At 42.8% G+C, this 15,035-nt stretch overlaps 2 protein-coding genes across 2 annotated transcripts in view; both read right to left on the bottom strand.

Moving 5' to 3' along the window:
* Window positions 1–10,964, bottom strand: part of lrpprc (leucine-rich pentatricopeptide repeat containing) — a 55,730-nt gene extending 44,766 nt beyond the window's left edge. The window contains exons 1-11 of the mRNA XM_079728804.1: window positions 10,785–10,964; window positions 9,629–9,831; window positions 8,942–9,064; window positions 8,449–8,570; window positions 8,248–8,306; window positions 7,949–8,035; window positions 6,755–6,881; window positions 4,902–5,046; window positions 4,235–4,392; window positions 3,742–3,847; window positions 1,026–1,133 (exon numbers count right to left, since the gene is read on the bottom strand). Of these exons, the coding sequence (XP_079584930.1) occupies window positions 1,026–1,133; window positions 3,742–3,847; window positions 4,235–4,392; window positions 4,902–5,046; window positions 6,755–6,881; window positions 7,949–8,035; window positions 8,248–8,306; window positions 8,449–8,570; window positions 8,942–9,064; window positions 9,629–9,831; window positions 10,785–10,963 (1,417 nt within the window). The 5' untranslated portion in view covers window position 10,964. The remainder of the gene's footprint in view (window positions 1–1,025; window positions 1,134–3,741; window positions 3,848–4,234; window positions 4,393–4,901; window positions 5,047–6,754; window positions 6,882–7,948; window positions 8,036–8,247; window positions 8,307–8,448; window positions 8,571–8,941; window positions 9,065–9,628; window positions 9,832–10,784) is intronic.
* Window positions 10,965–11,384: 420 nt separating this feature from the next.
* On the bottom strand, window positions 11,385–13,707 carry znhit2 (zinc finger, HIT-type containing 2). The gene is made up of 2 exons (XM_079730758.1): window positions 13,588–13,707; window positions 11,385–13,239 (listed from the first exon to the last, which is right to left on the bottom strand). Exon 2 carries the CDS (start codon window positions 13,211–13,213, stop codon window positions 11,456–11,458), a length of 1,758 nt encoding a protein of 585 aa, XP_079586884.1. The 5' UTR covers window positions 13,214–13,239; window positions 13,588–13,707; the 3' UTR covers window positions 11,385–11,455.
* Window positions 13,708–15,035: the final 1,328 nt, after the last annotated feature.

Here is a 15,035-nt window from a genome sequence, read left to right as displayed (position 1 = left end):
GCGGAAAAAGAAAACCATAACTTATTCATCTGAAAGAGCCCAAAGAGAGCGCATTGATGGAGCACTTGGGATTGCTGGGCTGATACTAGAGAGTGTTTGTCAGTGCTACATTGTCAGTGCCTTGTCACGAGTTTTGACAAAGGGGTCTTTATCTGTCACTGATCTTTTTAATATACATATTTTAGGGATGATCTCGTCTTAATGAAACTGAAAGAATGTGTGAACATTTTTAACCTAATTGAAAAAAAAAAAAAAAGAGTTCCACGGCTCCTATGGCGCATTTCGGTTCAGTCTGCAAAGGAGTTGCACGGGTTGCGTTTCCACTGCCAAAGTGGGCGTGATCCGGACTGAGCCGTACTCGTTTCGCAGTACTCCTCCGTTGGGGTACTGAGACGCCTGAAAGGGTGCCGGCAAGTTCGAGCTTCACACGCCGTCCGTTGATTGGTCGACAGAATCGTCCCCCCCGACAGGGGGATAAGGGAATAATAACAAACAAACACAGTACCATTAAGGTATTTCTGGACAATGGCGAAACCCTCATTTATTGAAGAAAATGTCACGCCGAAGTTTGACGTCCTTCTTGGACGTCCTACATTGTTGCTCTTTGTGCGCGTTATTCTTTTTCCTTGGATTTGTTAGCAGGCTACACTGTATCGGGCTGCTATAAGGTTACGATGCTTACGTAGCTGCCGCGGCTATCGGTCCCGGCTTAAACTCCGCCCTACCATAAGGGTACTGTCAGCGGTGGAAACACTACTAGGCTGAGGCGTGCTGGGTCCAAAGCTTATCCGCCGGTGGAGAAGCACCATTAGCGTCTGGACCTCTTCACATTATTATATTATTATATTAGAGCATTAGCTTGTGTTTTATTTTCAAGCAGTTTCGCTGCAAATCTTTGAACTAAACCGGGCTGAGGACATTTTGATGGCAATTGATTGATCGCTTCTCACAAGAAAAATACATTAATAAATACACAATAAATGGCTTCAAGGCTTGTGTGCATTTCTCTGAGTGATTGTGTGTACCTGCTGTGTTCTTGTCCTTAACATGTTGGGTGAGGAGCGGGTAGAAGAAGTGAGGCCTGACAGGTAGACCCTGCTCCTTCAGAACCTTCATCAGGGACACACACATATCTGAAAAGAAGAAAATCTGTTAAATTGTTGTAGCAAGGACTCTGAAAGTATACAGTTAAAGCAGAGCAAAGAGGTCAAAAAAATCTGTGTTGAAATGGCAAAATAGCGAAGGACAATAAAGATGAAAAAGATGAGAAACCAGTTAGAGCTAGCTGGATTTTGAAAGTGTTTAGCAGGAAAAATCCATTCTTTCCCCCTCAATTCCTCCTAGCTCTAGGTATGCTTAGACTTGTGAAAGACTCCGGTCATGGGCAATAGTATGAATTATAGTTAGATAGACCGACAGGTAAGTCGAAAAGTTTCAGTCGCCCACCTTAAATTATTGAACGGGTATAGGATAGGCCTGCAACAGCCAATGATAACAGAAATTATTCTTTTTTTATTACAGTATTGGATGTTTTCATTTAGATCGGTATAGTAAGAGCAATTCAACATTACAATGTTGTAATGTAACAACATTGTAATATTAGAAAAGGATGCTTCTAAAACTAAATTATCAACCCTAGCTTTAAATCAGCGTCTTGATCATGCAGTTCATTGCACAAGGTTTATGATGTATAAGGAACAAATCCTGATAGGAAACTATGGATAGTTATTGGAAAATTACACATGGCTGGGGTAGTGTTGCTTACCACAGCCAAGGTAAATTATAGCAATAGTAATAATGTTTAGATATCACTTTATTTGATGAAGTAAGCGGGTGGTATACATAGAAGTCCATACTCAATGTAGTTTGGTTTTAGTAACTGAACAAAATATGTCCATGAAAAAATTCAGTGCATTTTTCAGTGAGTCTCTGAGTAACAACTCGTTTTGTGTTTATAAATTTTATATTAAGAACAAATATATATTTACAGAGAAACGGATACAACTACCAAAGGTTGACTTCTTTTTGAATTGCCCCACAATAAAAGATTTAGATACACATTTATTATATTGGGTACATGTTAGGGGTGTGCATCTCTCCTTTATAGGACGATCCGATGCTTATCTAGATACATGTGCTACGATCAGTGTTGGGAACGTTACTTTAAAAAAGTAATTAGTTATAGTTACTCACTACTTGTTCCAAAAAGTAACTGAGTTAGTTTCTAAATTACTCTATAATAAAAGTTACTAGCTACCAGGGAAAGTATCTTTTTGCGTTACTGTAAAAAGTTGCTATATGTCAAAGAATTTGGATTTTGGATTTGGATTTTTTAAATGGTTGAACTGCCCATTCAAGGCCCTGATATACTTCCAACTGAATTCTAATTTGCTTGGTTGCAAAGGCTGTGGAACATCTGCCGAATTCTACAGAAAATGCCAACTTTTCAACGGACTGCTCCGGACTTGAGGACCATTTCTGCTGCTTAATCGAATCAGTTTGGTGTGTGCGTGTGTGTGTGTGGCGCGCGTGTCCTGGCTTGTGTGTAAAACCACTAGATCCGATTGGCTATCATGAAACATGACTCTGCCTTAGCCAATCATAATCGCTTATCTTGTTGTTAACCCACCCGGTCTCCTCCCGAGCAGTTTGTGTGTGGAGCCAGGGGTGCGTTCGGATTACGCAGTTCAATTCAATCAATAGTAACGCACCGCATTAAACATACAGTAACAGTAACAGCGTTTTAACGACGGAAACAGTATTTAGTTAGATTACCGTTACTGTTACCGTTACTTAAAAAATAACGGCATTACCTAACGCCGTTCTTTTAAACAGCGTTATTACAAACACTGGCTACGATACGGTTCAGGGACGATAAATTGTAATATGGAGCGCTTCGATTCAATGTTCTAATAATTGATTTGATGAGATATGAATCAATCTGATAGATACAGTTAATATTTGTTTAATGTTAACACATTAATTTTCTATTAATTAAAATAAGCATTCTATAAAAGAGACATTGCCTACTTTCAAATATACATGGTATATGGAATCTTAGGTTTTCATATTTATTTCTTTATAATAATAATAATTAATAATAATAATACTTGATCAGTTTTTATGGCATGGGCAAAAATGGAAGACATATTTATAAATTTAGAACTACATGTCTATTTATTTGTTTATTTGTAGGCTTGATCGCTGTCCTACACAATTTAAAAAATAGCAAAGCTTTTGTCAATATTCCCCTCCTAATAAGACCCAAAGAATTCGCTGGTGCACTAAAAATCGTTTCACCGTTTTCGGACATATGGTTATTCGCGCACTCACAACTCCGGTTGTTCCCTGCTCGCGAGACGCAGGGCGCGCACGGAGACGCACGCACAAACATACACAAACACACATGCGGATCCGTCCGCTTCCTTAAGTTTCAATTTCCAAATCCGTATGGAAACGGAATGAAATGAGTTGACTGTCTTGATATCAGATTGAAGCTTCACTCAACCGTTACGCAACGTTTAAATCGGTGCATCGACAGATTCTTGGTCATTTTAAATCGATTCAGGGGCGTATCGATATAGTTGCATCTGTGTTAATCCAACCGGATACCGATTCGTATCGGTGAATCGTTACACCCCTAGTAAATGTGGTATAATCTCAACACAAATTATAACCGTTCTTATTCTAGATATATTAAATTGTGTGTGTGCGTGTGTGCATGCATGCGTGCGTGTGTACCCGTCTTCCTGGTTTCGAGGGCGCAGGCCAGGGTGAAGTGTAGTGGTGTGGTGTGAAGGTTGGACTCTTGCAGTTCCTTGCAGTAGCGGGCCAACTTCTCCACAGGCTGCGTACACAAAATGTACAAAAGTAAGCTTCTGGGAGTGTTATTGTGTATTGCACCTTGTACATGACTCATTATGTTTGTTAGAAATGCCATAGCCCGTCAGGTATTGCACAGTGAATGAAATGCTCCGTTCTGCCTTAGACAATCAATGTTAGAACTCTCCTGCCTCATTTCTATTCAGCAGCCGTGGGTGGATTACCCATGCTAATGGGTTCAGCTATAACATCTTGATCAGGGACTGAGGTGTTCTTTGGGTTGGGAATTTTTTTAACATACGTCTCTCTCCAGCTAACGGAAGGCAGTATTGATATTTATTTTTGTTCCAAATGTGTGTCCATGGAGATGTGCATCTACAGGTCTAGGACACATGTGGGCGTGCAGGCGTACCATGTCCATGTGGACGCAGTGTCTGAGGAAGAAGCTCCCCAGGGTAGGGCCATCCGTGCTCGGGATCTCCCCATGCTGCGCGGGGAAGCTCTGGAGGATCCCGAAGGCCGTGTCCTCCATGTGCTGAGTGATCAGGCTCAGACACAGGTTCATAGCATCTGCACAGTGAACAACATGCTCGGTGTTTAGCATGCCCAGAGCTCGGCTGGGACCGTTACAGTCTTCGTCGTCCACTGTGGTTTCATTTCCATTTCCTGGTAAAATGGTAAATGGACTGCATTTATTCAGCGCTTTTCTAACCAGTGGCAACGCAAAGGGCTTTACACTACTGCCAGCTCGTCGGGAGCAGTCAGGGTGAAGCGTCTTGCTCAGGTACACCTCGAGAAACAGCTAGGAGGAGCCAGGGATCGAACTAGCAACCTTTCGATTACCAACCAACCCACTCTACCTCCCGAGCCACATGCCGCCCCATCATGAAACAGAGACCAAACAATTGAAGAGTAACACCCTTGTGTGAAAGTCTACATCTGTACTTTGGCTGTACGTGTGCGTGAATAATAAGTACACAATAGAACTACAGGTGGAAAATAGAAATTTGCTCTAAGCGAGGTTAATGTTTCTTTTGTACATTGTCCCTGTTTAAATAAAGTTATATGTATGAAGGTACCTGGCACGAAGCCCCTGTCGTGCCTCATGAGCTCAGTCATCTCAGGGACGTGCTGCTGGTATCCGGCCCTGGCCAGTGAGAAGATGACCTGCATCATGTCTCTGTGCATCAGGCTGCAGTCAGCACTCTCAGCCACCTCAATGGTCTGGAGGGAGATGAGGGGTGGTGAAGAGAGGGACAGCAAGGAAGGGCAAAGGACGAGTGAATGGTTTGAATCGGTAGAAAATTATGTTGGAACGTTAATCATTAGTGAATTCCCAATATCATATTGATTCACGGCGCATGTTGTATCGATGTTATTAGAAATTCGTGGCAATATAATACAAGTTTGCGTTTGGCTTAATTCACAGGAGCTAGTTGTCATGCCATTGTATTTATCTCCGTCACCACCATTACATAATTGATTGATTGTGAGTAAGCCTGAGTCAATACCACAGAAGGTTGTCATGATTCCCGGCCGTAGAAATGAACACTAGAATTGCTGTGAGGGGGCCATTTGACCACTAGTAAAGATATTTAAACTCAGCAAGTTCAGCATCACCGTTTCATGACTTAAAATACGGTCATGTTTACACACACGCTCGTACTTAACATTATGAAAGGATATCTGAAAACAATGTTTTCAGATAGTAGGGTGTGGTTTCTCGCCGTTTTCGTTGAACCATTTGTCATCTTCCACCACGTTGGATAGAGTAAGATGGGCCAGATGCTAATGAGTGGAATGGGACTCTTGTTCTTCACGCTGTTCAACCTTCTTCTCTATCAGACACAGGAGAAGCTTCCAAAAGCTTGCCCCAAACAATCTGAATCAGTCCTATATTTATTTATTTTTACTAAAGTTGGCCTATTATTTGAAATTAATACAACACTTAGTAATTTTGCGTGGTTTGAACACTTCATGATAATTAATTGGCTTATCAGGGTTTCCCACAGCTGTCTATAGGCAAGGTGCAGCGCCTGTAGTTAAACCCACCACCTCTGCAAACAAATTCACTCTTCACAATATGACGGCAATGTGCGCTTTCGATCATTTCGGCATCTGCATTAAATTTGACCTAAAATATAGGATACTATAAGCCTTCTATACTATCTATCATATAGACTTATATAATCTACCGTTATGAATATAGTACATAAATGTAGATAGCATTTTCCGTGTACTGAAATTTCCGTGCAGACAAGTTACGTATTATACCGTAACTGTTAGTTTACCGTTGGTTAATGCTATTCGTCACTGTAACTGGCCTCAAGCTTTAGGAAATTATCAAGGACTGGCTGGAGTAAAAGGGTAATTTACTTTGCAAGTAGGGATGTGAATCTTTAGATATCTCACGATTAGATTTAAACTAGATTCTCGATTCAGTACATAGGGCTAATTTCCAGAACCGATCCGCTCCGTTTTGCACCCAGAAAGGCGGTGTGGCAAACTTTGAAGCATAATTTGAATTGAGGTATAACGACGGATTGCAATATTGTTAACACAAAAAGGCAAAACCGAGACTTGCAATCACAGAATCATAAAGGATAAGGATCCTTAGTCTTACGGTAATCGATTTATTTTCCCCACCCCTATTTGCAAGTGGTCCATAAACCATCATTCTTGCAAAACATAGCACCTGATCGGAGCGGCCATGGGCCAAGTCGGATCTGTCAATTGTGACATGTATAGTATCACCTAATTCTTGCCCATACTTAGCCCTATGAATACAGTTTTAAGAGATTATACTGTAAGAAAGTCTGAGACATTATGAAACAACAGAAATCGGTCTGATACAGCATAGGTTATGTGTTCACTGTTTTTGGATGGGTTCGGACCTCAGATTAAGAAGGAAACATGACGAGTCAATTCCCACCTGCTTGATGCTGGTAATGTCTCCTTTCTCTGCATAGGCGGTGAGAAGTGCTACGTAGGTGTCAGGCCCCGGTTCGATCCCTGCTCCTCGCATCACAAGGAGGATGTTTTTGGCGCTTTCAATGTCACTGCGTTGTTGCACACAAGGAATACAAGCTTTAGGTGTTTTAAAGTTCCAAGACATAAAAAGTAGATTAAAGATCCCATGGCATGCAACTTTATGAATGCTTATATATAGCTGTTAGTGGGCCCCTAATACAGTACTTGAAGATGATCAAGAAATTCAGCCTTGGTATAGAATTACAGCCACTACGAGCCAGTCCCACAATGAGCTTTCCACAAACGTGCCGTTTTTTAGAGGCGGGTCAAGGTGGAGGCTGGGGGTGTGGCCCAGAGCAGCTTGTGGCCATGATAACATGCACTAGACTTTACAGTGGATGTATCGCAATGGCGTTCTGTAAATATTCTAGAACACTCCGGGTGCTCCGGCGGGAGTCCTGGAGCTCTACAACTTATAATATCATATTAAACAAAGATATCTATATCATATAATATCGTTGACCGCGATTGTCTCCCGCCGGAGCCCCGTTGCCTCGGCACCACCGCCTCGGCAGCGGGCAGTGCCTCGGCACCACCGCCCCCCAGCGGTGGAGCCTTGTGCCGGTGGTGGCTCGCGGCAGCGGGCAACAGGCAGCGGGCAACGGGCAGCTGGTAGTGGGGCTCTGGCGGGAGACAATCGCGGGCAACAATCCCTTTCTCCTCCATGTCGGGGTTCATGTACTTCAGGGAGTCAAAGCCCAAGTTCCTTTCCCCGAATCCTTCTGAAGCATGGCTGAGATAACCCCCACGAGTCTTGTGTGTGCGTGCGCACACACACATATGTGGCGCTCGCACGGTCGTAGCTCATTGTATCATTGGCGGGCCAAATCCTCTGGGCGGGCAAGGCAGAGAAATGGGAGGTAACTTGGCACCTTATGATGACAAATGGGGCCAGACTTGAAATCGGAGCATCTGAGCTTTCATTTTTCAAAGGCGGAGCAGGATACCTAGTGGTCCATTTACACCTAACGCCATTTCTAGCTACTGAAGGACCATAGGCAGGCTAGGGAAACTCATATTAATTTTAGAAAACCTCATAGAGTGAATTTTTCATGCCATGGGACCTTTCAGAAAATGTGCAATGACAAACACTCACCCTGAGCGAGCGTGGCCTGTTACCAGCGAGTTGAACACAGCTTCTGTGATTGCTAGATCTTTGCTCTTCATGAAACCCAAAATTGTGCTAAAAAGAACAATATAGGACAGTTAAAAGACCACATATAAACATATCTTTCCGTTACATATGATGAAAATATTTACACTGGTCTACAGCTCATATTGTTGTCCAAATGCAAGACTCTAAAAAGGTTAACAAACATACACATCACTACATATTCTTGTCAAAATGTAATTGTTGGAATGGATGGACGTCCATCCTGGGTTCTATGTTCTCACCTGGCGCCCTCGATGTCTCCCTCGTGGCAGTAGGCTGCGATCAGTCTCTGGTAGGTTACCTGGATGACAACAGAATTAGTTATGTTCAAACACAACTTGAGGTCAACCACCCTGAATAATTTTTTTTCAATGGAGATCAATAGCCCTATGAAAAGTCTTAAATAAGAGCATTACATGTATGCAACTCTCTGCAATACATACTCTGTTGGGCAGGACATTGGCTGCCTCCATCTTTGCCAGGAAGTCAGTTGGCGAGAACTTGAACTCGTTCTGCAAGTAAACCTTGAGCAGGGCATTGTAGTGGCTGGCATCATACATGGCCCCTAAGAAGAAATAGGGAGCTGTCATTAGTCTTTAGAGTAATAGATGAAAAATACTGTTTTATAAAATGTATTAAAACATGGCCACGACTGGCCATGGCCTCGTCTCCTGAGTGTGATGAAATTGTGTACGATGGGCATTGTAGTTTTTGTTGTGTATGCAGAGTGAGGCCATGGGATGTGATGCACTATGTGAGCCCGTATTTGGTCATTCATCAATGCTAGAAAGACATTGCACAAGCCATGTTAATGAATGTCAGGATTTTTTCATTTCATTTAGTCCTATGTGGCAGATTCATCTGTCACATAACGTCATCCTAAATGTACTGATGAATTAGGTCATCATGTCCTCAGTAAATAGTATGAGCCATTACCTAGCTCCTGCAGCTTCTCCCAGATGCGATGAGCGAGCTCAGTGCGCTCTGCCATTGGGATCTCTGGTAGCAGGGAGCCACAGCTACGCAGCAGGAGCAAGGCCTGGTTCCCACTGGGGTGGCCTGCACACAGATGAATGATAGGCACAAGCATAGAATAAGAAAACTAAAAAATCGAAGACTGAGATTGATGGTAGGGGAACTTTGAATGTTGAGCACACAGTTACAATAAATCAATGCATTAAATTAATGGTTTCATGTCTACCAAGAAACTAGTAGAGTACTAGTGAGAGGACAGAGCATCGACCTTGAACGGTCGAGGTAGGACATACAACCTGAATTTAAATAGATTTAAAGGTCCCATGACATGCCACCAGGTGTGGTGTGATTAGCCGTTACAAGCCGTTTTGGAAATCGGCCCCATATGACATCACAGGTGGGCGTTTCCACCTAGATGTGTGACGGATAGATGAGCAATGTTTGCTACAGTTCACTGGGTAGGCTGGTAGAATGATCAATCCACCAAACATCTAGGTGGACACGCCCACCTGTGATGTCATAAGGGGCCGATTTCCAAAGTGGCTTGTAACGGCTAATCACACCACACCTGCTGGTGTGATTAATCTATTCATTAATTACACCACTACACAAATGTGTCTCTCTTTGCACACGCACGCATACACACACCTGTCCGGCAATTGTCATGGAAGATGCGCAGGAGTAGTGTTTTGGTGACACGGCCAGTCCTCCTCACGGAGCTGTCCAGCTTGGCAAGGGCCCAGTCAAACTGCTGGGCCTGCTTGGAACGCAGACCCAGGTTGCCATCTTCCTTGGGCTCCGTGGCCAGGGCATAACTTCGCACGCTGCCTGCCACATACGGCCACGCTTGTCTGTGAGAGTAAGATCCATCATGAAGAAAACAAAGTTGTTAATGAAAAGGACAGCAGAAAAGAGCAGGAGGGTAACATTTTGTGTCAGGCCAGTGATATAGGCCGTGATATTGAATCATATACTTTGTATTTTTTGCATATAGCTCTAAATGATGCCTACTTCTCTGGTTTATCTTTAATGGTTTCGAAATTCTGCCCAAATCCTTTGGCAGTACTCATTTTATTACCTACAGCACAGTGGAGATTGCGGTTGAGCAAAACAAAGATTGAGTAAAGATTTGCTTAAATAAGCCAACACCCTCTAAATGGGTATTCCTATTCTTTCTTATTTATTGTAAGTGTGACTTTCTTTTAACTCAACCACAGATTCCTTGGATAAAAACGGTATAGCTGGCAACGGTGAAATGGTAAAGCATTTTAAAGCCTTTTAAAGCATGCCAGGTGCAGTTCACATGTAGTGTTGTGTGAGCAAGCGACCATATTGAAGGGCAAATTAAGTTGACTAACAAACAGAGAATTTCTGTTATGTACAAATGAGCTGGCATCATGGCATCTTGCTCAAGGGCATTAGAGTTCGAACACAGTACGTTTTTAGCTGGGAGCCTCAGCAACATGATTATATATCGACTAGACTATATTTTACATTAACTAACGGAAAGTATGTTAAAACGTTCAATTTCACAAGATGCTTGTTGAAGGCGATACAGCACGTAGAGTCAAATAACAGTCAGTCAAATAGGATTACACAACAAGCCCCACTATATAATAATAATAAACGTGCGTTTGATCAAGGCTTCTGACTGCTTCGATAAAATATTTCCATGAAAGTTCATTTATGTGCCTTTCAACATAAGGCCTTTACTCCACTCTACGTGTGTTGAGATGCCCCAGCCTGGCTGTCATTGACCCTCAATGACACGGACCCAGCGTGGACCACCGCACAGCTACCATACCTGGAGACATTCTCTGAACAACGGGTGAACTGTCTGGAACCCACTCCAGCTCTCTGGCCGCCGACAGCTCTACTGTAAAGCCGACTCAGTGGCGGTCCGATGACTTTTGTCCCTGTTATTTTCAGTACGCCAGAAGGCGAGAAGTTAAGCAACCGGCTCGATCTCAAGAGCGCAGCCATGTTTTCGTCGCAGCATAGAAAGACTTCCGGGACACGTGACCAAAGCACAGGCGCCGAGACCATTGGAAGCTTACTGCTATATAGTATAATACATGATATTATATTTATACATGTATACATAATCTTCATCATTTTTAAAATGTAATATTTATTGTATTTTATATATACAAAAAATATACCTATACATAAACAATACTGTCATGCTGGACCGCTGTTATTAGTGACGTCACCCTAAAGACAGCATGCTTGCACTGTTTAATTTTAGTCAAGAGGACGCAACAGCATCAGCATCTTACAGGGTTAGGACGCTCATATAATATAATATTTATATGTTAGGTGCTACATTATTGCATACTTATTATGATTAAAACCCACTTAAAATATGATTATTTCACAAGAAGCCATGTGTCATATTTTATTCAACCATTTGAAATATACATTGTTTAAAACCGCATGTACAGTATCTTTTAATGAACAAGTGAGCATGTGTAATCAATTTATTTCTTTAATCAAGGGGCCATTGCCCTTCCTCTTCCCTTTCTTCCAGCTAGCCTCAACAGCTCTCGTTTCTCTTTCCAGGTTTTCTCTTCGGTTCATTCTGTCACTGTGCTCCTGCCAAAGCCCAATGGCCAAAGAACGCAAATGTGGCCCATTGTCGGACACCCAGGCCTGATAGAATTCACATTTCTTCCCTGCGAGAAAGTACTTCCGCCTCTTCTCCTCCACCTCCCCCTTTGGCAGGGTGGCTTTGGCCTTTGACAGCACTGTGCGGAGCTGACTGAAGGCTGCCAGGCAGTAGCCGATAGCATCCTGTCTACTTCTTCCAGTCATAATGTGTGCTACTGCCCCGACTGCCCGGTCATTAGCATAGGGGTCTTCCCTATCAAAGTAGCCCCCTGCCAACGTGGCAGCCTCCCCAGATTCTAAGGCTTGCTGAACACTTTCAAAAATCTTGTTTGAGTTCAAGGCTTCAGACACATCTAGGATCGCATCGCACACCTCATGGTACAATGAATCAACGTCGCCGTTGAACAAGGTCAGAGTGAAGGTATAGCCAAAAAGGGCATTCACCAATCCATAGCAAACAAGAGGAGATGGATTTGAAGATAGAGAACTAAGCATTTTGATCTTGGCAGAAATTGGAGGTACTGTGGAAGTTGGTAAAATTGCATGTTCATCTCTCTTCGTTTGCCCTTCCTTTTTGTTTTCAATCCCAATCAGAACTGGTTCTAAGGCCGAATTGTCTATGATATGATCTAACCCCTCTTTGGTCTTTTGGGTTGTGTCACAGCTTGAAACCCCCGCTATCTGTCCGTCAATGTTCTCCTCCACCCCCAAAACCTCCACCATGGTCCTCCCTCCCTCTTCATGCGCCTCCCACCATGGCCTCCACAGGGGCACCAGCTGCTCCAGCCCCTTACCCTTCATCAAATCCAAAAACCTCTCCTTCTCCTGGCTGTTCAGAAGTTCCCACATTGCCTCCTCAGAGATCAAGTCGATATCTAAGCCTGACAGTCTGTCGGCTAAGTTCTGCCCTTCCTCAGGCTCATCAGCTATGTCTCCAACACTAACTGAACCCAGCAGCTCTGCATTTCTATCATCCCTTTCACCAATTTCTTCCAGTCTTCTTAAAATACCATCTATTTCTCCCTCGTCGCCTGACCCTGACTGCTGAAACTTAGATAACCTAGAGAGCAGCTCCAATACCTCCGCCTGTCCATGTTCGTGATCATCTGAGTCTAAACCATCCTCTCTGAAAACATTCCCCATGCCTCCGTCTGACTCTTCTGCCTTCTGTTTGAGTTCCAGCAGGATGTTGTGCATCTTCCTTCTACTGCCAGCAGCCGACTCGCCCATGTCCTTCAGCTCCTGTAAAACAGACTGTTTGTAGAACTCCTCAGAACACAAGATGTGATCCGTACTCCGATAGCACACAAGGCAGCAGTAGGGCGTGTTGCATCGAGGGCAGGTGTAGCAGGAAGGCTTTGACTTGCACAATCCGCACACTGTGCCTTGGTTCGTGTTACTACTATCAGTAGTGAGTTCATTTTGATGCTGATGTGTGCTGGCTGGGGTGAGAAATTCTTCGTTGCTGTACGTCTTTCTAGAGGGAAGGAGAATCCCATCGTTGCATATGGTGTCCGGTTCAGAGTCTGTCCATTCGCTGCAGAGAGACTCTTCTTTAGGGCCAATGTCAGTCAGAAGACTCCGCACAGAAGCAGGAAGCCTCTTTCTCAGAAGATGATTCATTCTAGTAGCTGAGTGGAAGGAGGAATCTGGGGACAACAGTGAATACAAACTGGAGTTATCAATCCTGACCATTTATATCATGTAGGCTAGGCCTATTAATCAGGTTTTCTGTGGCGGGCATGTTCAGCAATGCATCGCTCTCAATTGTATAATTACTATGATATTCATTATTGTTAATACAATTACATGGAAGACAATTTATTTTCGGATCGTACTAAATCGTTAGTACGTTTCTGGCGTAAACCTACTGTAGATTGTGTAAAAAGTAGCGTTAACTTAACAACATGGACTATATGATAGAATCATATATATAATATATACACCATATAATAAAGCATGTTGAGTACGCATCTTTAAACCAGCCACACAATTACCTGAGGATCCTAAACGAAAGCCTAGCTTGTAATTGCTTAATATCCAAATATTCAGTGTCTGAATTAATATAATTAACAAAATGTTATGGACCACAAGGTATCTTTCTGATGGTTTGATTCGCCGTCAACACGTTAGTCGCTGCTTGATGACACCAGTGTGCAGTGACACCAGGGCTCGGGTAGAACTGTCTGTCTGCTGAGGAAGGTTCCTACCTGAGTGAACTTATTCAAGCTGCTGTCATGATATGTTATCTAAAGGCTAAGGAAAGTCTTGGAGGACGAATAGTGCCACGGAAAGAAATAATAAATGTTTAATAACGTATCCTTTTAAAATATGTTTTAAAAAATAACTGGAAAAACAATTATTCAGGAGCATTGACTACAGCAGTCGAGGAAAAACTAATATTAAACAGACAATTAAGAGGGCATTTATTGTTGGATTTCCAAAACATTATGAAACTTAACTTTAAAAAAACAGTTTAATAAAACGATGTATTTGAGGACGTTTTGTTTTGTAAAATGTAGATTTTAAAATCCATTGAATAATGTTTTTCTGAATCCAGCTTCAATTCTCAAATTATATTCCTCAACTGTTGTAGTGAATGCTCTGTCATGTCAAGGAGGGCAGTCTTCGGTCCGGACTGATGAGGGCCCAGAAGGAGGTTCTGGGTGAGGTAAGCAAAGAGTTGGGAAAAGACTGCAGGCTCAGGTGTCCTAGAGATGAAGAGTAGAGGAGAGACAGTTCGGTCATTCTTCACATTGGATGGATTGATTGTGGGTTTCTTTGAGAGAGGCTTCACCCTTGATGCTGTTTAGGACAAAGAGGTGGTAATGAGATGGGTAAGGAAGGAGGTCGGGTGCAACAGACTGAAGAATGTGAGAGGGGACCGGATCGAGAGGGCAGGTTGTAGCGCTGGGAAATGACCAGCAGCAGCACCTCGTTGGAAGTGAGAGAAGAGAAGGAGGTTAGTGTAGGAGCTGAAGCGCTGGACAAATGGTGATAGCAGGTGGGTGGGAAAATGAAGTAGTAGCTAACAAATCCCTCGGTAGCAGGGAGAAGCAGTGGGCGAATTTAAAATGGGGGACAGTATGTGGAAAATTGTGTTGGCCATAATGTGTGTGATGCAGAAATGTAAAAATGTGATCTTAACAATATATATTTAAGAAAAATAATATCCTTTCTTACACAATTTACATATTATTTTGAATAACTAACTAATTAAATTAAGCACAAATAAACGTTCCCTCTTCTTCTGCAAGTCAGGTCAAGTACATTTTGTTTGTAAATCCCTTAATCCCTGTTACAATCTCAAAGGGCTTTGCAGAATGTCATTTATGCACCCCCTAATCCTAATCCTTTAATGAGGGAGAAAAGAGATAGGTTGTAAGTTTGAAATTGAATTTTAAATTGTCACCTCACCTGATTCCAGGTGGAAGACAAACACGCA

This window comes from Pollachius pollachius (genome assembly GCF_949987615.1).
Source record: "Pollachius pollachius genome assembly, chromosome: 2".
NCBI lineage: Eukaryota > Metazoa > Chordata > Actinopteri > Gadiformes > Gadidae > Pollachius > Pollachius pollachius.
The sequence above is the reverse complement of the archived record's forward strand: the minus strand, read 5'-3'. Positions and strand labels throughout refer to the sequence as shown.

Excerpts from the sequence above, each read along its gene's own strand:
- znhit2 (XM_079730758.1), bottom strand. The coding sequence starts at position 13,213 with ATGAATCATCTTCTGAGAAAGAGGCTTCCTGCTTCTGTGCGGAGTCTT.